General features: G+C 44.1%; 1 protein-coding gene across 1 annotated transcript; it reads right to left on the minus strand.

The window, feature by feature from the left end:
* Positions 1–336: 336 nt before the first annotated feature.
* Positions 337–3,506, minus strand: GADD45A (growth arrest and DNA damage inducible alpha). Its single transcript, XM_023641882.2, has 4 exons — positions 3,137–3,506; positions 2,518–2,619; positions 2,095–2,332; positions 337–1,013 (listed from the first exon to the last, which is right to left on the minus strand). The coding sequence occupies exons 1-4, from the start codon at positions 3,178–3,180 to the stop codon at positions 900–902; spliced, it is 498 nt and encodes a 165-aa protein (XP_023497650.1). The 5' UTR covers positions 3,181–3,506; the 3' UTR covers positions 337–899.
* Positions 3,507–24,333: the final 20,827 nt, after the last annotated feature.

Here is a 24,333-nt window from a genome sequence, read left to right on the forward strand (position 1 = left end):
CACTAACATCAGTGAACTGTGATTATTTAGATTTTGCAAATTCAATCTCTAACCACTTCTTTTCCCAACTCCTCTTAAATCACCTTTGTTTTTCTGACTTTGGACAGAGTGTAGAGAGGGCATCAGTAAAACGCCCTGTTAAATAAAGAATACAAAAATAAAACTACACCCCCATGTTCAGCCCAAATATTTCAAAGTGGAAAAAATATATATATACACATATATATCTATATAGACACACATACACTATATGATTTCAGAAGGGTTTTAATTTTTCCATATAAAAACACTTGTTTAAAGTCCAAGTTAAAAGAAACAAAAGCACACATTAAGAAATGATGCAATTATTCCATACGTTTATTGTATTGTGTTTCAAAAAATTTATAGCATAAATAACCTTTCATGTCATAAAATAACTTAGTGCAATTTATAATAAAACTTTGAGAGTTTAACATCTCATCAAAATACAATAAAATATGGTTTTAAAATATGATTAACCCTTTCTGCTTTTCTTGTACTTGAGGGCATAAAAACCAAAAATACCCAAACTACGGCCGCACATTTAAACTTTTAACAAAGCATATTTGGTTTATTTAAATGTAACTCAACCATCCTAAATTAATACATAGTTTGTTTTCCTTCCTGCGTGGTTCTTTGTCATTTTTGTTCCTTGTGTCTTGTATTTCTGTTTCAACACAGCTTCCTTCTCCATTTTCACCTCTTTCCTCTGCAAAGTCATCTATCTCCGGGCCCCCAGAACATGTAGTTGAACTCGCCCAGCCCCTTGACATCAGTTTCTGTAATCCTTGCATCAGTGTGGGGAGTAACTGCTTGAGTAACTACAAAGGTATTTCAAAACTTCAGTGCAACTGGGTTCAGTTATTTGCATTCAGATGCCATCACCGTTCAGGGAGGTTAATCACTGGCACCCACTGATCCATGTAGCGACTTTCCCGGCAAAAACAAATAAGTTGACTTAAGGCGGGATCCTTCCATTGGGATGAATGTGGATTCTGGGAACAAATGTAGAAAAATAAATTTACTATTAAAAAAAATCAGCATTTGCTAATAATTACATTACTTTTGAGCGGAAGACACATGAACATTCTATACTTTGTGTGACATGGAGACCAGTTACGACCATAAAAAATAACATTTCTGCTAGGTAGGCGGGTTTCCTGCAAAATCATTACAGGTAATTCTCTCCTAAACCATAATGCTGCCAAGTCTGAAGCATGCAACCCCCTGAGCCTTATACATATGTTTGCATGATACTATTTATTCAGTTTTGCATGAGAGTATCATTCACAGGTTTGTGCTACCAAACTTGTACTGAGACCTGAGCTAAATGACTGAGAAATACTTCCATGCTGTGCCTGCAACGAGAAGAGAGCTGCCCAGCAGTTACCTAGAATTGCCACCTGTTATCCCCCCCAAATGCAGAGTCGTATTTTGCAGGACCAGCAAAATAATTAGGCTGCCACTTAGTTAGACCAGCCAAAAAAGTAGTAAAACGTAAAAAAACCAAAAGGTATCACATTTACTTCTGAAAACACAAGCTATCTACCTACCAAAGGTTTTTAACTAGGAAAAATAGCTCCAGTGAAAAAATGCAAGATTGCAGAGAAAAAATTTCCACTCTATCCTCTTAATGTATTTCTAGGGAATTAACAAGGGCTGTCTCCTTACACCGATTCTATTTTTAGCTCTGACTGGCAGAGAATGAAGCTGACTCCTTAATGAGGGTGAGCCAGGAATTTATTTGGCTTTATCTAATCTGCCCTGCTAAAGGAATTAGTCACGGGAGGTAGCGCAGATGTAGGTAGGGAGTAGCTGGGCTGACAGTGCTGACTCACAAGGATCTCTTCCGCTGCTGGCAGCCTCGAACGTGCTTAGACATGTTCTGTACCAGAGAAAATCCTGATGATGAAACTAGCCCATCTCGGCTGAAAGTCCAGCCACACGCTTTAATGGGGCAAAGGCAGCCACGCTCGTGACCCCCACCCGTGGCCGGTTTGCAGTCACGCGACTCTTAGGCCCGGCTCCCCTCCCTCCGGGCCTCCAGCCCCGCCGGCCGCGTGCCCTGGCGCTCACCGTCACCAGCACGCAGTGCAGGTCCGGGGGCTGCGCGGCGCCCTCGCTGGCCGCCGGGCTCGCGTCGGGCTCCAGGAGCAGGAGCTCGGCCAGCCGGCCCGGGTTGCTGACGCGCAGGATGTTGATGTCGTTCTCGCAGCAGAAGGCCTGGATCAGGGTGAAGTGGATCTGCAGGGCCACATCCCTGTCGTCGTCCTCGTCCGCCGCCAGCAGACACAGCACCACGTTATCAGGGTCGCTGTGGGCAGCAGGGGGGGGTTGGCGGCAGGTGAGCGCCGGGGCCCGGGGGTCGCGCCCTGCCCGCTCGCTCCCCGGGGGCAGGCAGCCGCCGCGCAGACGGAGAGCGGCGCTGCGGGGCGAGGGGCCACCTCCCGGGCTGGGGCGGGCAGGAGACCCCGGGGGACACGCGGGGGCCCCACTTACACATTGAGCAGCTTGGCCGCCTCGTACACCCCGACCGTGATGGTGCGCTGACTCAGGGCTTTGCTGAGCACTTCCTCGAGGGCATCCCCCACCTTATCCATCCTACACGCCAGCAAGAGCAAGGGGGTCCCGTCAGCCCGGGCACCCTCGGGGCCGTCGCCGACCCCCGCGCCCCGCCCCGCCCCGCCCGCGACCTTCCCCCCGAGTGCGCACCCCCGCGCCCCTCACCTTTCTGCAAACTCGGGCTCCCAGGCCTGACCCGGCCCCCCCACCCACGACCCCACGCACGCCCACACGCCGGGATCCGGTGAGAAGCCCCGAGAGTGTCACCCGCCACCCTCCCGGAGGGCACTGCCAGTCCCAGGCTGGGTGCAGACACAGGCTGCCCGCCGCAGCAGCCGCACCGCAGGGACAGTCCCTGCTGCCCTTTGCAAAGGCCCGAGAGGCTCGGCCGGGCTGGGGGGCATGCTCCTTCCGTCCGCGGGCGCCCCTGGGAGGGTCCCCGAGCGAGAAAGGCGGGAGGCGCGCTCTGCAAACTTTTCCCCGCTCGCCCCGCGCAAACCTCCCGGCGCCCCGCTGCACTCCCCCAACTCCCCCGCGGGACGCTCGGCCGACTCACCTTTCGGTCTTCTGCTCGCCAGCCGAGAATTCCTCCAGAGTCATATTGCAACTGCAGGTCCCGCCCCGAGAGAGAGCGGCTTGCGGGCTGCTCCTGCCACCGAGGGCGCGCGGGCGCCTGCTCTCTGCACTCCCGGCCTGGCCGCTCCAGCGCCCGCCGCCCCGCCGTCACCCGTCCGCCACCAGACGCCACTCCGACCCGGCTGCCGCCTCACAGCCACTGCGGGACAAAGGCCCCGCTCGCCGGAGTTATCCTGCCAAGGCCGGCCAACCACCGCCCGCCTCATTTGCATACGCGCAGCCATTGGGCTATGCAAATCAGCCTGCGCCGACAATTTGACCCCAGCTCCTGGAAGTGGGCGGAGAGGAGCGGAAGGGGGAGGGGCCACGCGGGAGGCGCGCCTCGGAGCGGGGGCGGGGCGGGGCGGGGCTGGGGGCAGGGCTGGGGGGGGCAGGGCTGGGGGCGGGGCCCGAAGGAGAGGAGGGCTTTGCAGGGGTGGGGGGAGCGAGTCTTCAGCTGGGCTGGAGCTGGCTGCCAAGCGTTTTTCTAGTTGGTGCACTTTTTTTTATTGTCGTTTCATGTCTTTTGTTTCTAGGGGTTGCTATTAAAATCTATTTTCGGGGTTAATGCACCCAAGTCCAGTAATTATTAGTAAGCAGTTTACATAAAAAGAGTGTGTCCAGACCTCTGGAGCAAGGTTTACCTCAGAAGTGTTGTTTATGTAAGTCTAGGCAAAGCTGCTTATTAGTAGCAGTATTATTTCGGTGCCCTGATGGCTGGTTTGATTTATTTTTGGAAGGTTGCAAGGGTTGGAAGCTCAAAAAAGAAAAATCAACACATTTGTGTTTGGTGATGGCAGGGAACCAAGTTGGAATCTTTTCTGCAGAAAGCAGAAAGCCTTCCCACCTGCCCGGGGTAACTCTGGGAAACCGTGCTCCCGAGGAGCTGGTGCCCACATGTGTGTATCCTAGCCTGCAACCCAAACTCGCCGTTCTCAGGGAGCCTTTCCCAAAGGAGGAGACTTCTGAAGGCACCAGCTAGGAGACAAATGTCTGACACCCACATAAGTCACAAGTCTAAATTCAAAATGCTGCCAATGTGCCCTTTGCTTCCTTTCACAAGGCAAGTATGTCACTACCCTCCACAGAGAGCCTATGATCTCACAGCGAATTATGGATGGTAGATGCTGAATCACAAAGCTGCAGCTATAAGACCTTTTAGTCATGTGCTAAAATTCCACCTTTGAGATAATGGCAACCTGTGGGTGGAAAGCAAGCAGCAGTTACGCATTTTTGAAAAGCAAACTTTAATGTATAGACTTTCACTGAATAGGTTGAAAGTTTTTTCTTTGTTTTATGACTTTATGCAATAAGTGCAAAAGCATGTCTTAAACCTACTAAAGTCACCAAAAGTGGTGAAAATTCCCCCCATATGCTTGCATTCAAAACAGGGCTTGCATTATTAAGGTCACTGTATAGCCAAAGGTCACAGAAGTCATCTTTTGCAGAGGTACATGGGAGTTTTTGCACCCATATGTTTGTGTCATTCTAGACAAAATATTCTCCAGCTCTCTTGATCTTAATTTAGTGGAAGAGAAAAGTGATAGGTTGGTTTTCTGGCTCATTTACTTGAGCTGCTATTTTGCACTTAATCCCTGTGTTGTCAGCAAGGGACAATGTGTGAGCAAAGGAATGGCGGTGGCCAATGCATAATTTCCCCAAGGGTGCCTGTGTATTTCATGTCTATACCTTAAATCCTAACATGTAATGTCTTTGTTAAAGAATTCCTTAAAGCTGAAATTTAGGTAGGTGCTGAAGCACCTCAAGTTTTGCAGACAAACCCTGAATTATACAATCTGGCCTGAGTCATTTGGAAACTGTTGAACTGTGTTCTGTGGAACTCCAAGGCCTTTCTTACAGGTTCTTCGGAAGAAAGTGTGGTCATAGCAAGCCGACAAAGAATTAGGGATGCATGTGCCTTTCTTAACAGCAGGGACTGTGACTTCATCAACGTGGTGTTCTGATACCCAGCACAACTTCTGCGTTTAGGAGAAGCACACTCAATGTTTACTGAATTGAACAGAATCTGAGTTGAACAAGAAGGTCTCAGAATCTTGCAGTCCTGTGCATTGCATGAATTCTAAGATGTTCCGCACTGAACTTTAGTTCAAAAAAACTTCTTTGATGTCCTACTATACACCAAGAACTGTACAATTCCTGGTCCTTTGCCTTTAAAGAGCTTCCCATCTAATTGGTACGTCCATGCTTGAACTGGATTTTGGGACAAAATAGCATGCACTGTCATCAGCTAGCTATGCTGGAAGTCCCATGACTTTAGTCATCTGAACGGAAACTGTAGGATAGTAGAACCCGTGTATTGTTTATGTCAATTCAAATGAGCCACAGCCCTAATAATGCTCCACCCAAGTCAATTCTGTGCAGCAAAACTGGTATAAAAGGGCTACTTCTTCAGGCCTAGAGTCTCTCTCAGACCCTGTCCTGCTTATGCGGCCTCAGGGGAAAATGATTTGTTCCAGTGTCGTGAGTTGTTCTCGGTGAGATAAGCCTAGGCTTCCAGTATTCAAAAATATTCCTTTGTCATGTTTTCTGACTCAGATATGTTACATCATTTTGCCTCATTGCTGAGTCTTCCTAGAATGTTTCATCAGTGATTATGTTGGAGGCTGGTCCTCATGGCTGCAAGCAGAAGCTGCATTCAGCTCCAGTTAGATTATAGTTAGACATTAGGATGATCGTAGATGCTGTATTTCATAAAGGCTCCTTAGTCCTGGGGGAAGTTAGTACCCAATGATACATCAGAGGAATTTCCCTAGATCAGTACAGAACATATATACATATACATATAGGTATTTATAAAGATAACTCCAATTTGTGAAATCATTTTTAAAACTACCTCAGGTATCTCCAAGTATTTCAACTGCACAGGACTGGAATTGACCTTGTACTAATATTTGTCAGGATGCCAAATGGTTATGTTTGGAAATTGGATGGAAGTACGTCCTCAAGAATTGTTAACTTATTTTAGCAATGCTACTTACTTTGCATCTCAAGAGTCTTTTTGATTTTTCTTCACTTTTAGTATATATATAGTCCTACTACTGGTTCTATAGTATAGAATGATAACTTTCTTTTTTTCGAAAAGTAATCAGTCCTTTAACATCTGAAAGAAATATGATGCTTATTATTTCAGTATGAGATCATTGTTTACATTACAGGAGATCAATTAGACTGTGACAGATGTATCTACTACCTACCTAGAACTCTAGTATTATATTCTATTATATTGTTAAAAATTATAAGGTTCCTGATGTATTTTTTGCATAAGTCTAGTGAAGTTAGTTTCTAGAGGCAGCCTCTGAATTTCCTTCATTTCTTCCCTGGAGAAGATCATTCAGACAAGATTTGCTGTCACCTAAAAATGTGTGCCCCACTTCCAAGGCCCAGGATTTTGCCGGTTTAGATTCTGGGCGTGGACATGGCACTGCTCGTCAGGCCACACTGAGGAGGTGTCCTACATGCCACAACTAGAAGGACCCACAACTAAAATATACAACTATGCACTGGGGGAATTTGGGGAGAAAAACCAGGAAAAAAAATTTGTCATTTCTTAGGATCAATACTTGCATTTGAATTTAACGTAAATGTTTGGTTTCTTGGACCATCACTGTGGGAGGCAAATTCTAAGATGGCCTCAATCATCTCTAAGCTGATTTAAGCTCTGTATAACCCTCTTCCCTGGAGTGTAGGCAGAACCCAAGCCTTGCTTCTAACCAATAGAATACGGCAATGATGTTGGGCTATCACACCCACGATTATATTACGTTCTACGGCAAAAGTGAAAGGATTTTGCAGACGTAATTATGGTGCCTAATCAGTTGACTTTGAGTTAATCAAAAGGGAGCTTATGCTAGGTAGGCTTGACCTGATCAGGAAAGCCCTTTAAAAGAGGGACGAGGCCTTCTCTGAAGAGAGACTGGAGGCATCAGAGACTCTCTTTCTCCAGTACGAGCTTTGAAGAAGCGAACTTCTATATTCTACAGCTGCAAGGAAATGAATTTTGCCAGCACCCTGAGGGAGCTTAGAAACAGATCCTTCCTGCGTCAAGCCTTTAGGTGAGAATATAGCATGGGAAACACTGAGTTTGGCCTTGTGAGACCCTGAGAAGAGCACCCAGCTAGGCTATGCCTGGACTTCGGAGCTGCAGAAACTGAGGTACTAAATGAGTGCTATTGTAAACCACTTTTTGTGGTCAGTTGTTATATAGCATCGAAACCTACTACTACTCCCTTAATTCCATCTTGTGTGTTCAACAAACCCTGACCTTATGAAACTTTCCTTCAGCTATGAATATTCATGGTGGTGGAGTCGTGGTGTGGCTTTGAGCTTCAGGCTAACCACCTTGTATTGCCACCAGGTGTTCGCATTTCACCAACCATGCGGGGGCCAGCCAGTCGAGGGGTCAAATGAAGAGACATTTTTCAAGGACCCCTTCACCCAATTTCCCCAGCTTCCTCCTGAGTTAAGGCTTCTATTGTAGGAATGTTCTCTCTGTGAATGTCTCCGTTTGGTGGATGAGTCACTGGCAAAGAAGGTAGGTGGTCTGAGTTAGTAACTGGCCATTTTGGTAGTCTGTTCTGGTTCCTTGAGCAGGTTTCTGATTTTTCTGTCTCTGAAATAGAAGAGCTGATTCTTTTCACCCACCTACATCATTGCAAAGTTCTCTTCGTCCTAACGCTTAACAGCCCTGTCCTTGCACCTCTTTGCTTCTTGATCCACACTCACTCTCTTGGTGACCTCATCCAGTCTCATGGCCTTAAATACTTATATGCTGATGACTCCTGAATGTGCTTGCAATCTGGTCAGTCATCTCTTCTGAACCTCAGACTTACTCATCATCTCTGTCTCAGTATACAATGAGCATCTCAAACTTAAAATGACAAAAACAAAGTTGGCCTCCTAATTGTCCTCCTGTAAGTCAATGGCAACTCCATTCTTCCCCTTGCTCAGTCTCCAAACCATGGTATCGTCTTTGACTTCTTTCCTTCACAACCCACATCCAGTCCATCAGCAAATCCTATCAGCTTACTTCAAAATGTAAAATAATTCAACCATTTCTCAGAGGCGCCACCAGCACCGCCATCATCTCCCACCTGGATAACTGCAACAACTAGTTTCTCTCTGTCTGCTTTTGCCCTCCCTCTACGCACCTCCAGCAGCCTCAGCGATTCTATAAAGAGCAAGTCAAATTACGCTTAATTCTCTGACCCGAACTTGCCAATGGCTCCTCTTTTTACTCAGAGTAAAAGCCAAAGTCCTTAATATAGTTTAAAAGGCCCCACAAAATCTGTTCATTATAACAAAAATGTTCTAATAGAGGTAGTGGTGATGATTGCACAACTCTGTGAATATATGGAAAACTGTTTAATGGTACATGTAGGGTGAATTGTACGGAATGTGAATTATATCTCAATAAAGCTGTTATTTAAAAAAGATATCAGATCCCCACCCCAATCTCATCTTTTACTACTCTCTCCCACGCTCGTTCCTCTCTAGCCATTTTGGCCTTCCTTTTGCCTCAAGACCTTGGTACAGACTGCATGCCCCGAATATTCTTTCTGCTGATAACCACATTGCTCACTCCCTTCAAGTCCCTTCTCGATGAGGCCAGTGAGTTGCAATACCTCTCCTCCTGGCATTACTGATGCCCCAAAACTTGTTCTCTCTGTTTCAAAAAATAATATCACTAATCACTTTCTAAATAATAACATCTTTTATTTATTTATATTGTCTATTATCTGGCTCCCACTCTCCTGCCCACTCTACTCCCCAAGTATAAGTTCAGTGGAGTAAGATTTGTTTTGTTCACAGGTGGATCCCTAAGTGGTTAGTTCCTTGCCCAGAGTGGACCCTCAGTAAATATTTATTAAATCAGATCTTGTTGAATGAATAAGTTGTACAGATTTAAAGATGTAATTCATGAACTAGAACATGAAGCTGTAAATCTTGTGGTCTCTCCTTATAGATTAACAAGGAAGATGTTTGATTGAATCCTACTTTTGCTGGTTGTATTTTTTTAGTTACAGAGGGTTGTGCACCCTTACCTGAGTTTTATCTTCTTCTTCATACTCCCTCCACCTCTGCCCCAAGAAACTTTTAAATGTTTTTTTCAGGAGCTATATACTGGCTGATTTTGTAAACTAAGGATTTGTGACCTCGACCAGTCTGTATTGTATACACTTATAAACCCCAATAGATTAAAAGGTGCGTAATTGCCAAGCTTCAAGGCTGGTTCTTTCAATATAGCATAAAGAGATTATAATAATGAGGAGAACAACCTTGCAAGGTTTTATAAAGGTGAGAGTTGAGGTGGGAGATCTAAAAGAGCAAAGATAGGGTGTCGCTATAGAAGCAGCATGCAAGAAACACACATGGAGATGGAATGAAAGAAACGGTAAGATTTAGGAGATTGCAAACAGAAGAAACAAGGGATAAAGGAAAATCAGAGCATTCTTGACTATGATTTGATCTCCTCCCTCTTTTTCTGGCTTTAGTGCTTGTAAGCATTTAATCTCTATTCACTGGAAATTTCTGCCGGTAGAATTTATGCTTTGAAATTGCTTGTAAGATATGTTCTGTGAATAATATGCATTCTTATATTTCTCTTTGGTCCTCCTTCACTCTGGCAATGAATGTCAGTCTCAAGGTCTGGAAGATATTAAATATTAAAACAGGATAATTTACGATTAAACCCCGTAAGCCTGTGATCTTTTGAAGCGGGCCTAGGACGCAGCCTTTTGAAGCCCCCTTTCTGGCTGGCTGGTCTTGGGGGTTGTCTGACAGTACTCTGTCTGGCTACTGTTTGACTTTATGTTGTAAAGGTCCAAAGTAGCCTCATTTTTAGTAACCGAAGAATGCAGTAAGCAGACTGTTATCTAGCTGTCCATTATGAACACTTTACGCCTGTGCTTCGTGGACCATATCAGTTTGTGGCAAAGTGATGGATTGTGTTTGGCATTCTGTTGTTGACCTCTAAGGATCTGTGCCATATGTTCTAGCTCACCCCTGAAGACATGGGAGGGGGAGGGCATGTTGTGTCACTGGCCACTAAGCAGAAATGTGTCAGGGATTTTGCTTTCTCAGCTGGAACATCACCCTTGGCAAGCCGTCCTCCCTGTTTCAGGAAAGCATCACCATCCAATACAAGAAGGCATGTTCGTAGATTCATTTGATCGTTGGTATTTTGTGTCTGTGTTTTAGGGAAGTTTTGAAATGATGCTGTAAAAGTAGGATCTATGTGGCTACTTTACTTTGCATGCATAGCCAGTATGATAAATCTAATCTGATGTCCTTCCAAGAATGTAGCTTGAATGATGCATGATCTTAGGTAGGTTGCTTACTCTCTCTTTACCTCAGTTTCCCCATTTGTCAAAAAATTTTTTTAAGAGAGCTCCCTTTCCCCAAAAGAAATAGTAGGCATAATCCCCACAAATAGACAGATAAAAGCTGAAGAGTTCTGGCTGAAGCAGTAGATGGGGGTGGGGCTGAGGGCGACGGGTCTGCAGATTTAGCCACCCACTCCCCCCACCAACTCAACCCATAGCCTTTGAGACCCACACTGATCCCAGCTGGAAACTGAAAAGTTTGTTCTATAAAACACTTCCAGCTCGAATATCTTTTTGCTTAATAATTTGTTATTCTAATAATTATTCTATAATTTTAAGCAGTCACCAAAAAAACTTCTAATGTCTTACTTGACCACAAAAAAGTCAGTTTTCTGGACCTTAAAATTTTGATCACCAGATGATCTGTCTAAAGAATTAAAAACTCATTTATATTCCTCTGCTTTGATATCAGTTTTCAAAAATTTCAGTCCATTTCCATAGGTTAGTTGAGATTATGTTACAACTTGCCTTATTAACCTTAATAGATTGCCTAGTTACCAAATGCTATGGAGGATGATTTGGCACGGTCTTCATAAACAGGTCGCACCTGGGAGCTAGTGGGAACGCTCCCATCTGAGAAGACACAGCTACAACAGATGGTAAAACGACAGAAAACCAGGTGGGGTCATTGTTTAATGACCATCTGAATTAAGTTTGGTTAATTTGGCGTGTCTCGCATTATCCCTAGCAACTGGAGCCTCTACTCCATTTTATAAATTTGGGTTTATATCTTTTACATAAACTGTGAAAACAAGTCCATCTGTGATCCTGGAGCTCTGCTTGCCTTAAATCCAACCACAACGTAAATCCCAATTTCTTTGGTTCGAGCTGCAAAGAGCCCTTAAATTCGGGGCTCGGGCAGGGCTCGACAAGTTACTTTTTCTCCAGTTACTTCTTGCCATCCACAATATGGATAAATATCCCTTCATTCTTTTCTAAGTTTTTATTAATAAAAAGAATTCCTTTTAACCTGAAATACTTATTAGCATAGTTTCTAGGAATCTGAGCTCTCCAAATTTCAACCCACGTGCTTCCCTTTAGAAGAGTTCCTTCTAAAATCTGTGTGCAACAGCGAGTTGGTTTCCAGGGATGTTTCAGAAGATTTCCAACGAGCCTTGTGATTTATTAATAAAAACAGCTAATTCATTAAATGCTTATCATATGCTTGGCACTGTGATAAAATTTTATTTATATGACATCACTGGACTCTGCCGACCATCTTTGAGGTGGATATTGTTATCTTCACTTTATTGCTGAAGAAGCTGTGGCCTATTGGAGAGGTTAAGCTGGTTACCAGCTTCAAGGGCCCATAGCTGAGTGGCAGGGCCAGGAGGTAAACGCGCATCTGTGAGACTCTAGGGCTCCCCTGCTTAGCCGTGGATTATCTTCCTTGGAGCAGCTGTAGTTCACGCAGCATCAGAGCACAGTGCTCAGAATGCAGACCCTGGAGTCAGGCTTGGGCGAGGCGCCTAACCTCCTCTGTCTCTTTCCTGAGTAATAATAGTCCCCATCTCACAAGTGTATTATGGCGATTCAATGAGATGATATATATCCAGCACTTGCACGGCACGACACATAGAATACCATGAATGTTAATCATACGCACCCATTTCCCAGTTCCCACTCTAATTTTCTTTGTTCTTAATTCCTTCATCTAAAATATTGTATTTCCATTTTCTCTAATATTTGGGGCGTCACCGCTGATGGTGAAAGTCCTGGGCTTCCCTGCCCTCCCCTCATGCTGTGGAAACTTCTGCACAGCCACAGATGAATCCATTTTCGTGTCCTTCTAACGATGGATGAACAAGCTTTCTCCATTCCTGCCCTTTGGATCTTTATGCAGTTTGGATAGCCTGATGTTATTCAAACCTACGTGTGTGTGTGTGTGTGTGCATGTGTATGTGTGTGTGTTAAGGCAGAACAATGAGTTTCTTAAACTGTAGAATACCCTTACATTTCTTTTATCCTCTGAGAGCTTCCTGTATTTGTGAACTGCCTTCAAATCAGCCACTGCAGCCTCAACATCTGGGTCCTCCCACAGCAGGGAACATAAATTAACTGGCAGCGCCCGGTAACTGTTAGGGCGGGAGGTGGGGGAGTGCACAGAGGCACGGAGCGGGGTGCACAGGGTGCCGGCGGTCTCCAGCAGCTGGTCCCCATGGAGTGCCTCAGAACTGGTTTTAGCTGACGTCAGATAACGCTGATGTGCACCAGATTGGCTTGTAGTACCAGTAAAGCGGATCCCTCCCACTTCCCTCCTGCCCCCGTGCTTGCCAGAACGCTGGAGACCATTATGAACTCACAGTTGTCATTTGATCTCCATCTGGCTGCTGTCACTAAAGCTGCCTTTTATCGCGTGCCAAAAGTGTAAAGCTAGAGACATTTCTCTTTCTCACAGATCTTTGCTTCTGGTTCTTACTTTTCTGCTTTTCTGGGTAGTTCCAAATAATTCTCCTTCTATCTGAGTCTGTGTACCACCAGCAGGAAACTAACAAAGGACCCACTAGAATATTTACCCACATGTCTTCTTGGAGAACCAGATTTGGCAATAGATTTTTAGGAAGTGTCAGAGGTGGGCTGTGGCTTTGTTGACTTCAAATATTATGTCTTCAGTTTGATGTGGTTTGAATTTCTGAGATAAATGTGAGATTTGCTGTGTGATCTCAGGCTGTGGTAAATTTTACCCAGCTGTAGTCAGGACAGTCTAGCCGTGCAATTATATGGGTCCCTGTATCGAGTTAGAATCTACACAAATTAGACAATAAATACAAGAGTACCACGCCGTAAATTGGGTCTTATAACAGCTTCATAATCTGAGGACAGAAGAATGAATTCTGAGGTGATGTTTAATGTACTTAGTCACTAGAATGTTCTGAGTTAAAGCTGATCGTAAATCTGGGACTAGCTTAAAGATTTACTGTTAGTGATCATCCAGTAGTTCAGATTTAGCAATCCCAGCAGCACAGCCTGAGGTCATTCTTGGTCAAGAAACCTCTTTAGGGATGGCATTCCACATGCAAGAAGTGTTGTCAGTGGTGATGATGATGGAATATTGCAGACTCTAAACGTTTTAGAAACAAATTTAGGATCCTGATTTTTACTTAGTTTAGCAAATTAATCCTTTAAGAAGGAATTATGAAGTATGTTCTCAGTATACTGTTTATCAAAAAAATAAATTAGGCACTATATTCTGTTTGAATTTGTATTGTGTGTTTACGTGTAAAAAAGAAATCATTTGGAAGGCCATACCTCACAATGTAAATAATGTCCTCTTTGAGTGATAGGGTTACAGGTCATTTTGAGTTTTTTATTTTTGCTTTTTTTTGGGGGGGGGGGTGAGGAAGACTGGCCCTGAGCTAACATCTGTTGCCAATCTTCCTCTCTTTTGCTTGAGGAAGATTGGTGCTGAGCTAACACCTTGGCCAATCTTCCTCTATTTTATGTGGGACTCTGCCACAGCATGGCTTGACGAGCGGTGAGTAGGTCTGCATTTTTGCTTACTTTTATTTGCTAATGTTTCATATAATAAGCATGTGTTACTTTTTAAAAGTATTTTTAAAGAGGTAAAATTTACGTTCAGTGAAAGATACAGATCATAAATGTACAATCCAAGTTTTGACAAATGTATACACTCGTGTAACCCAATCAAGATACAAAGTCCAATTAAGATTTAACCCCATTAATGACATAACCCCAATCAGAATATTTAACCTTTCCGTTGCCCCAGGAAGCTCCCTTCTACCGCCTTCCTGTCAATCCCCACATCTCACAAGCAACTGCTCTTCTGATTTCTATCATCATAGATGAGAACATCACTTTTTAATGAAAAAACACAGTTTTTGTGTATGTGTGTTTTTAAAGAAACTTCTGTGTAGACTGAGATAGAACCAAAAAAAAAAGTTGAAACAGTTCCCTGCCTTCAAGTATCATAACTCGTCGGTGGAGAGATGAGAAAAATAATAGAGTGAGCTTAGAAGAGAGAATTTGAGCCAAACCGTGTAGCTCAAGAAAACTCGGAGAAGAGTAAGATAACCAGGTAAGATTTAATAAGATCTCAGATCCATTATTTCATTCCAGTAGGAAAAGAGGGAAAGTCTACTGGACTATAAGTTCTAAAAGGCCAGGGACTGTGTTTATTTTGTTCACTGTGTCCTCAGTGCCTCACACATTACCTGGCACAGGTACTGACTCAAGAAGTATTTCTGGACCGAATAAGTGGTTACTATTATTCAGTTACTCAGTCAACAGATATTTATTCACTCTGCCAACAAACATTTATTGACCTCTTACTATATTCCATGGATTGTGCTAAGCCTTGGAGATAGAATGGTGGACAATGGTCCCTAAAAATGATAGACATAGTCCCTAACCTCATGGAGCTTACGATGTGTCTTGTAAGGAAGGCTGATATTAACAGTGTTTGGAGGCAGATAGAATGGCACGAGTGAGGGATTAAAGAGGAAGCAGCTTGGTGAGTCTGAAGAGCTGAGAGGAGTCCAGTGCAGCGAGCAGTGGTGAGGAAGCAGGAGATAAGGCTGCAGAATTAGCAAAGGACCAGAGGATGCAGACGGGACCTTGTAGGTTGTCCGACGGATTTGGGACTTTATCCCAAGAACGACTGGAAGCCATTGAAGGATTTTAAGTAGGGAGAAAACATGATAATTTTGTGTTTTTAAAATATCACTCTGGGTCTTGGTCAGAGAGACAATGGCTGGGATGAAGGCAAGGGCAGACACAGGAAGACCAGTCAAGAGGCTATTGTAGCAGTCTAAGGGGGAGATGAGGGCCTGGGAGAGGATGGCAGCAGAGGAAGTGAAAAGAAATGGAGTTAAGGCATCTTCAGAGGTAGAACTGAGCCTTGGCAAATGACTGACTGTGATGAATAAATGAGTAGAGGTGTCAAGAGTGACTCCAGGTCCTGGCATGAGCAACTTGGTTGGTGGAAGAACCATTTAATTTTTTTTCTCTTAGATCATTGTATAAAAGAAGCCAAGCTCATACATGGACAGTGGTGAGGCTCAGACCTCTGTTGGGCAGAGTTCAAACCATGGCTCTCTCAGGTGGTGCATGGCATACCTGAACTGCAAACACGGTGATCTGGAATGGCTGGGCCAGGGCAAAATGGTGACAGCGGAAGGATTTTGATGCCCTGGCCTGTTCCCTTGGGTAGCTTTTCTTGATCTTGCCCTTGCTCCTCCCTTTCTTCCGCCAACCCTCATATCCTTTTCAGGTATCTGATAACTGATCCTTACTCAGGTGATTATGTACTGATAATTGAGGCTTTAAGGGGGGCTGCCTTTTCCCACCTCCTGGATCCCACATGCTTTGGGACTCTGCCTTTTAAGAGTAATGGGGATATTAGGGGAATAGGATGGGTTACAGAGCCAGTTGTTGCAACCGTAATTTCTTAGAGGAATGAGGCTGCGCTTAGCTTGTGTAGGCTGGACCCATCCCATTGTTCTCTGTTTCACCTATTATTCTCTTCCTTGCTCTTTTCTAGTATTTTCTTTGCACTCCGTCTATCACTTGTCTTTATTTTGGATTGGACACAATAATTATCAAGGGAGAGAGTATGGCTGGATCTGCACAAGTCCATCCCCACCATGAGAAAAGCAATTCAATCAGTGTACTGTAATGATCTGTATACTGCACTGTACTGATTACCTGTCACACCTCTGTTTGAAGAGTACACATATGAATCGAGCAAACTAACCCCTATCTTTTATATCTATGAATGATACATGTGTTTCTCCAAATCAGTTAAGAAGGGCCCAGCATCCATCCATTCATTTAGTCATACTTGATTGGTAAGCACCTACCATGAGCAGGAGCATGCACCAGGAGCGGGGTCCACAGTGAGGAACAAGACAGAGTTCCAGGGGAGTTCACAGTCTTTTGAAGGAAATGCACTTGAAACAACTAATTACAGAATCAATTGCTCAATTAATAGTTGTGGTCAGTTCTACAAGGAAACAATTACAGGATGCTGTGAGGGCTTATAGCAGGGAATCTGATCAAGTGGAGAGGTCAAGGAGGTGGGGGGAGACTCAGGAAATCGCTAGCAAGCCCTGAACACGAAGGCTAAAAAGCATTCCTAGGAGGGAAAGAGAAGAGCCCCCCAGTTGTTTGGAGCTGATGATTCTGAGTTTCCCGGTGCTCGTGGTGTCTCAGGCTCTGACCCCAGCACAGCGGATTTCGGCCTCAGTGACTTAGTGTTCCGAAGCTGGGATCCGGAAGGATCTTCACACTTGGTTACACTCAAAGGGAGGAAACCCACTCAGGAACCCTTGGGACCCACCAATTAAAATTGGGTAGAGAGCATAAAAGTATTTAATCTCACTTGACTTGCTTCCCACAGACTCACACAGGCTACTCAGGGACCTCACTTAATTGCAGGTCTGCTCCAGGACGACTGTTTTCCTCACCTGTGAGCTCACGCAGTCCTCCGTGAACCTTGCAGTGCAGATACAGACCCCGTCTGACACCCAGGGTAACTGAGGTGGGGGAGATTAAAGAATCCATCCAAGGTCACGCCTGGAGCAGCCCTTGGCTGTCTGATGGGAAAGCTCACAACCTTTCAGCTACACCGAGCTGCTTAACTGTCAGCGTATCTCTATATGACAGCTGTCCTCTTTAGGAGCACTTAGAACATTGAAGGAGGATTTAAAAGTGACAGTGAGCCCTGGGACTTGAGTGAACCCAAGTTCAATCTGCAATGTTCCCATTTTAAAACACTGCTATTTAACAAAGATGATTATGACTCATGAGCAGGTCCATGCTCTGCCTATTTAAGTTTGTGTATGTTGACATGCTGGTTCCCTGAGTATTATTGGCAAAGAGGTGAAAGGGAAGTCAGCATGATTAGGAGAGTTTCCACAAATGAAAAACTGAATAGAAGAACACGCCATCAGAGGGTTAAGGAGAAGTAACTTGGTTGTGTGAACCAGGGCCAGCGTCCTGGGATCTGGGTGTGTACTGTCTGCATGGAAATGAAACTGATATTGCTCTGTTTACGTTGACCTTCCATTTCCAACGCACCAATGTGTTAGTTTTATCCTCATAGTGGAGATCACATTCAAATAGTGCCAGAAAACCGAAGAGAACTCAGGAAGCATCTTGGGAACAGTTTGGCAATAGAGAATTCACATCAGAAGGGTTTAAGGATCATTTCTCTTTCTATTTCATGGGAAAAACTCAAGTGACCCAAAAAGCCATGGTTCTCTGGAAGGAGATCAAGAAACAAATAAATAGACTCTTCATGTGCCTCTTTGCCTGTGGGAGTTGCAGAAATGGGAATCTGCACAAGTACTGCATTTCTTGCACTTTGTGCATTGGCCTTCTCCAGGATTGCCAGTGTCCTTGATATAAATGATGCTAAATAATTAAGCCAAGCACTTCTTTAAATTGGTCTGGTAGGCCTAAGCAAAATGACGACGTGTTCTCCTGAACCCTATACCCTTGGTCGAGACTTTGGTCCATTCCTCTTTCCTCATGGGCTCCCTGTGCACCTTGAGTGTTAACTCCTGCAAGCTGTGCCTCCTACCCATTCCTCAGACATCCCCACTGAACAGGCCAGCGTCCAGACCTGAGCCTCTCTGGCCCCGTATAATTGCTACTGCTACCATGCTTTTCCTCTCTTACCCTCCATATACTCCCAATAGGGGGGCCAGAAGTGTCTTATTGCAGACTAATCCAATCAGGTTGCATCACTACTGAGAACTCTTCTATGGCTTCTTGTTAATTATGGGGCAAAGTGCAGGCTTCTTAGCATGGCACATGGTCTGAACTCTGCTGACCTCACCAGTGTCGTTTCCTGCCTCATAAAGTACTTCTGCCCCAGGTACTTCTTGTTCCAGCAGTGCTGAAGCATTTACGGTGCCCAACAGTCTGGCTTCCTGGACCTGCAGCCTGTGCCTTTGCATGGGGCCCCGTGCTTAGAGGGGACGTTTGATTTAGTGCTCTGCTGTCACTGTTTGAAATTCCTAATAATTTATGAACAAGGGGCCCCGCATTTCCATTTTGTTCTGGGCTCTGCCAATTATGTAGCTGGTCCTGGTGACCCAACATCATGTTGCTTCGTTCCTCTGTGTTACATGGCCTTTTCTCTTTGCCTAGCATATCTTCCCCTCATCTCTGTCTCACATGCTCTTCTTAGTCTTCTAAACGACTTTGAACATCACTTCTTTAGTGAACCTCCCCTGAGCACTGTTCCCTCCACCCCGGACCACATTAATCACTCCTTCCTGTGTGCCGTCCCTTCATGTTGCACAAACGTCTATTATAGTCCTTCCATGCTGTATGGTGACTAATCACTTACCCGCCTGTCTCCCTCTACCAACCTTTGAATTCCTTGAGGACAGAGTCCACGCAGGGCCCAGGCAATGGAACGTAACGATGAGCAGCTCTGGAACCAGACTATCTGGCTAGGCATGGTCCTGGAGAAGTCACCTGTCTTCTCTGTCTTAGCTCCCTCACTTAACCAAAGGAGGAGGAGCAGAGAAGCTACCCTGAAGGGTCGTTGCTGTGAGGCTTGAATAAGATGATCCATTCACAGTGCTTGGAACGGGGCCTGGCACAGACTCAGTGCTGGGTACATGTTTCCTGTTCTTGTACACTCTTCTCTTTTGTGTTCCTGGAACCTAGTAGAGTGGCTAGAACATTTCTTCTTGAACGTTTATTGAATACCTACCGTGCACCAGGCTCTGTGCTGGCTGCCTGAGATACAAAATGAAATAAAACATGGCCTCTGCTCTCAAATAATCTGATTTCAGCCAGGGAGAGAGATGCGCAATCGACAATCGTGGTCCAGCATGATAAGATGCGTAGTGCAAGCGACTTTGAGAGCAGAGAAGAAAGGCATATGAATCAGACCAGGGAGGTGAGGCTTGATCTGAATCGTGCAGAAGTAGGAGTGAGCTAAACATGGGAAAGGAGGAAGGTCATCCTAGGGAGAAAGTACAGCATGTGCAAAGGCACAGAAGCGTGACAGTCTTGGATGCTTAGGGGACCTGCATGTCATTCTATGTGGCTGCAGCAAATGGTGTTTGGTGATGTTTTGAGAGACTGGCAGGACGAGCAAATAGATTTTTACTATTTGCTAAAATCTATTTGCTTTAGGTAGCGGTTGCCCCATTGTTGATGGTGGCCCCTGGAATGTCGTGTTGAGAAGGATTCTGAAGCCATGTCCCGTCTCTGTGGGAAAGTGATGGGATATGTCAGCCCCATTTGTTACGGGAGCAGAAGAGAGGAGTGGGAGCCTGCATGTGACATATCTGCCATTACTGATAGATTATGTAGGGGCTCATATGCTGTATTAAGGACGTTGGGTTTTTTCCTGGAACCTATAGGGAATAATTGAAAGATTTTAAATATGGGAGCAACACAATTGGATGACATAATAGGTGTTCCATAAATGCTTGTTGAATAGAACTATGAGCCCCACTTCACCTATTAATGATTTAGTGTATCAAATGCACCCAAATGGTCTGAACCCAGCAAATAAAACGTGCATAACCGAGCCAATCGTGCTCAGAGGCACTGTGCTAAGTGCTGAAAAAATTAGAGCTGCGTCTAGAGGTGCTTAACATGCTCCCATGGTGTGGTTTACACAGGAAAACAGTCTGGTTCATGCTGAAGTTTCAAATGGAGGATTAAAGTGGCATTAATAATTTATGCAGCTATAAGATTTCATGCTATGAGCTGGACGCATCCCAAAAGAAAGACTTCCAGGGGCATTTGGACTCTTTAACCATCCTGCTGGTTACAAATCAAACAGTAAGGAAATGATTGGAAGAAACAGAGTTTAAATATCAATATGTTGATATGTTTTTATAAATATTTCTAATAGGGATTTCATTTGTAACTAAGTGGAAAGGGCTCTGAAATTTGGACTATTATAAACAATAAATATCCAGACTTATTATTCTTACTAAGAAATTAAAACTCTATAAAATTGGCATTTGTTATTGCAATCATTATCTTTTAACTGTGACTGGGCAAAAAAATCTTGTCGAGAAGCCGTGCTTCTGAAAGAATACACAAAGGAAGGCTGTCCTCAATAAATTCAGTATAGGAGCCAAGGGCATAGATTTCTATTTACTTTTTCTTGATTCCCAAGGAATTTAAGATAGCATAGAACAATGCAAACAATGTAGCAAGGAAAAATTAATTTAAAATAACTACGAAAGATGGAGCAAAGGGGATTTGAATGTGAGGAAATCCATTGGAGTCCTGGTGTGGGGTTAGCGTACAACATGTAAGAAAGTGTGTGCATCTCAACCACTCAAGCCAGGCAACTCTTTTGTTCTTCTTATGCACCCAAAAGAAAAACAAAGTCAATGATGTTTCTGATTCAATTATTCTAAGTGAAAAAACTAAGGTACTCCCTTTGAGCTATTGCCTAGAAGTGATTAAAAGAGTCAGTGAAGATGTTGAGATTATGGTGAAAATTTGTACCACACTGACTAATTATTTCAGCCTCTCTTCTGTGTCTGCTTGTTTTGTCTTTGCAGCTTTCTGCCTTTTCCTCCCTTTGACTTCCTATCATTATGAAGTCCAACAATGGTGATGGATCAGTATGGAAGAGTTTGGTCTTTGTGTAAATATTCTTGTTTGCAGTCACATTTCAGGAGTTGAGGGTGAGAGGACAGGATCTGGGCTATAAACAACTTGCACAGACAGGGTTACGTTTGTATGACTAGTGTCTAGCACAGTTCCTAATATATAATTGATACTCAATAATTGTGAGTTGAAGGAAGAAATAAAGCTTCAGAGAATTTATGAATCCTTGCAAAAATGCATGGCCACTAAAGATTTATGCCCATACGGTACCTTTATCACAGCTTCCAAATCTCTCTTCTTAATTTATATGGTCATCTTACCTGGACAGTTTGTTCTCAAAGCATCTAGGCCATAACACAGCCCTAAGAAGAAAGTGCATTAGGAAGACGAGGAACAGAAGTCCAAGAAAAATCAAAGTGAGAACACACAGCAATCCCTCTTCCTTCACTGCACCATTATTTGCTGTTTTCTTAATTCCTGTTTTTGTGAAAACAGGAAGACCTCCAGGGCCTAAACCAGGACGCTCCCACTGTCACCCAGCTGGCCCTTCTTCTCAGAAAGGGTTTTTAGCTTCCTTCCACTGAGACTCCAGAACACCGAAGAGATTTGGGAAGGAAAGAGGAGATGACTTTTTTTGTATCTGCTTTGTGCTGGGTGCTCCACTAAGCAATTTAGCAGAGATTATACTATTTAATTTGCACAGAAATGTTGATAGGCAGGTATTGTCTCACTTTATAAATGAAGAAACTACTGCTCACAAAGATACCTAGCTTCAGGAATCACAAGTAAGGGGATGGGGTAGGATTCAACCACATGTCTACCCAGCTTCTCTCCCCTTTACCGCACAAGACAGCTGCTGCTCCCACTCGTGAACCTTTCTTAGGGTCTTCTTGGTTTTAATTGTTGATCAAGACCCTCTCTGCCCCATGATCAGGAGCACGCAGTATTCCTCCCCTGCAACGGGCATGACTGTTGTTGTTTAGATTTCTAATACATTTGGCATTAACTGTTAGCATAACAGTTCAATCCAGTTAGCCAGGTACTTTACAACGATCTATTGTTTGAGTAGAAAAAGGAGGCCATGGCAAGTATACAGAAAAAATACTTTCTGTGCTGTCACAAACACAATAGATGTCCAGTTCCACGAGGTGACCATGAGTGTGTTACTCCAGTTACCAATATGATATAACAATGGTGATGAAAACGATGATGACAGTAGTAACACTCACTTACCGAGCGTTTCACAAGTGTCACAGATTGTTTGAAACACTCCTATTGTGTCATCGCACCTTAACAGTAACCCTGAGAGGTAGGTGTTATTGTTCTCGCTTTACAGATGAGAAAACTGCCACCCAGAGTTGTGACTGGCTGAGTTCTTACAGGGCTAAATGGCAGAGCTGGGTCTGAACTCAGTTTCGATGATGCTCAGGCCCCTGTTTTTAGCCATGATGCCACGTAGCCTTCTACGGTAACAACTGGCACTATGCCACTGCTCCCTAGATTTCGGTTTTGTCTTCATGTCTCTACTACAATTGCATCTGTTAGATTTTTTTTCTGGTGCGTGTGTGTGTGTGTGTGTGTGTGTGTGTGTGTGTTGTATGCGGTTGTAATTAATTCTGCCATGAGGGAGAATTCTACCAACAATTCCACAGTTGCAAGTCTTCTTGGCCAGCATATTGCTGGTTTGTCATATAGCTTAATTTTGCTATAACTTATTACATTTCTTTCCTGTAATAGTCTTTAGAATAGGCTGTTATATTATTTTACTTCATATTCATACGTATTTCATGGAAAACTTGTGCATATAATCTCAGCGGAATTATTTTCCCTTTAAGGTGAAATGGTGCCCCCCTCACAACTTCTCACTCATCTCACGTGTACCGAATACCCTCTGTGAGTCAGATACTCTGCTGGTCATCCAGGACATCAAGATGTGAGGACATGGCTCCTGTGCTCATGGAACTCGTAACTACTCATTCTAGTTTGCGTGAAAGGACAGACAAGATTGATCTTCCATCAGTGGAATAGTCCAAGTTTAATTGGTGAACCATACCCCAGTAATCCCGCTCCCCACCCTCCATAGAGACCCTTCCACGATAGGGTGACAATTTATAAATTACCCGAGTTCATCACGCTAGAATAAGAGATGCCTGATGGTCTATGGATGCATTCGAGGTAGTTCCTGCTCAAGGAGCTCCCCAAAGTCCTGGCACGCTAGATATTGCAGGGGTCCCAGAAACCAAGAGAGACCACCTGCATAACTATTGGAAGTTTCTGCTGTTTCTACTGTGTTATCTAAAGCCTTGAAAAAACATACCCTACAGTCAAATCCTGGTTTCTTCAGCTGCCGTCTTTATCACGTTGCTACGTTATATATCCCTTCCTGAACCTCAACATCCTTATCTGTAAAATGAAGATAATAGTGTCTTTTATTGGTTTGTTTATGTATCCATTCATCCAGAAAACATTTTTTTAAATCCCTACCTCATCCCAGGTATTGAGCTAGGCACTAGATAACCAGTGTTCAACAAGATAGACACTGTTCCTGCCCTCGTGAACCTTACAGCCTGGGGAGGGAAAGAGGCAATAAATGAACTAGATGCTATCAGAGAGAAGAAAGGGGCAAGCTGCTCTCAGGTGGGTGGTCAGAGAAAGACTCTCTGCAGAGGCAACAGGCTGGCATCTAAAGAACGCGAAGGGCTCGCTTCGTAATTGGCAAGTGGGAAAAGCCTTTCAGGTTAGGGAAATGGTTTGTGCAAAGGCCTTGAGTTGGTAAAGAGGAGCTGGGAAACTGAAAGTAGCTTAGTAGATTGAAGAATAAAAAGGAGGGCATTATCCTAAAAAGTGGCTATTGGCTACCCCGAAACCCAGGAATTCCACTCCCAGGTATATGTCCTAGAGAAATTCTAGGAGACGCGTATAAGAATTAACTGTCATTCATGATAGGACAAAACTAAAACAACGCAAACATTGGCAGAATCGAGAAGTCTTGGTATACGCCCACAGTGGAACGTTACTGGTGAAAATGAATGAACTGTAGCTACTCACACCAACACAGATGACTCTTTTAACCATTACTTTGAGTGGAGAAAACAAACCATTAGAAAACAACTTACTGTGTTTACTATGCATTTAAAATCATCTTAGCATACCTAAAATTTAAAAATATTTTTTT

Source organism: Equus caballus, chromosome 5 (genome assembly GCF_041296265.1).
Source record: "Equus caballus isolate H_3958 breed thoroughbred chromosome 5, TB-T2T, whole genome shotgun sequence".
Lineage (NCBI taxonomy): Eukaryota > Metazoa > Chordata > Mammalia > Perissodactyla > Equidae > Equus > Equus caballus.

Coding starts and splice junctions, on each gene's coding strand:
- GADD45A (XM_023641882.2), bottom strand. CDS start 3,180: ATGACTCTGGAGGAATTCTCGGCTGGCGAGCAGAAGACCGAAAG. Junction 2,620..3,136: donor GGCGAGCAGAAGACCGAAAG/GTGAGTCGGCCG, acceptor GCTGGCGTGTAG/GATGGATAAGGTGGGGGATG. Junction 1,014..2,094: donor TGCACTGCGTGCTGGTGACG/GTGAGCGCCAGG, acceptor ATTTGTTCCCAG/AATCCACATTCATCCCAATG.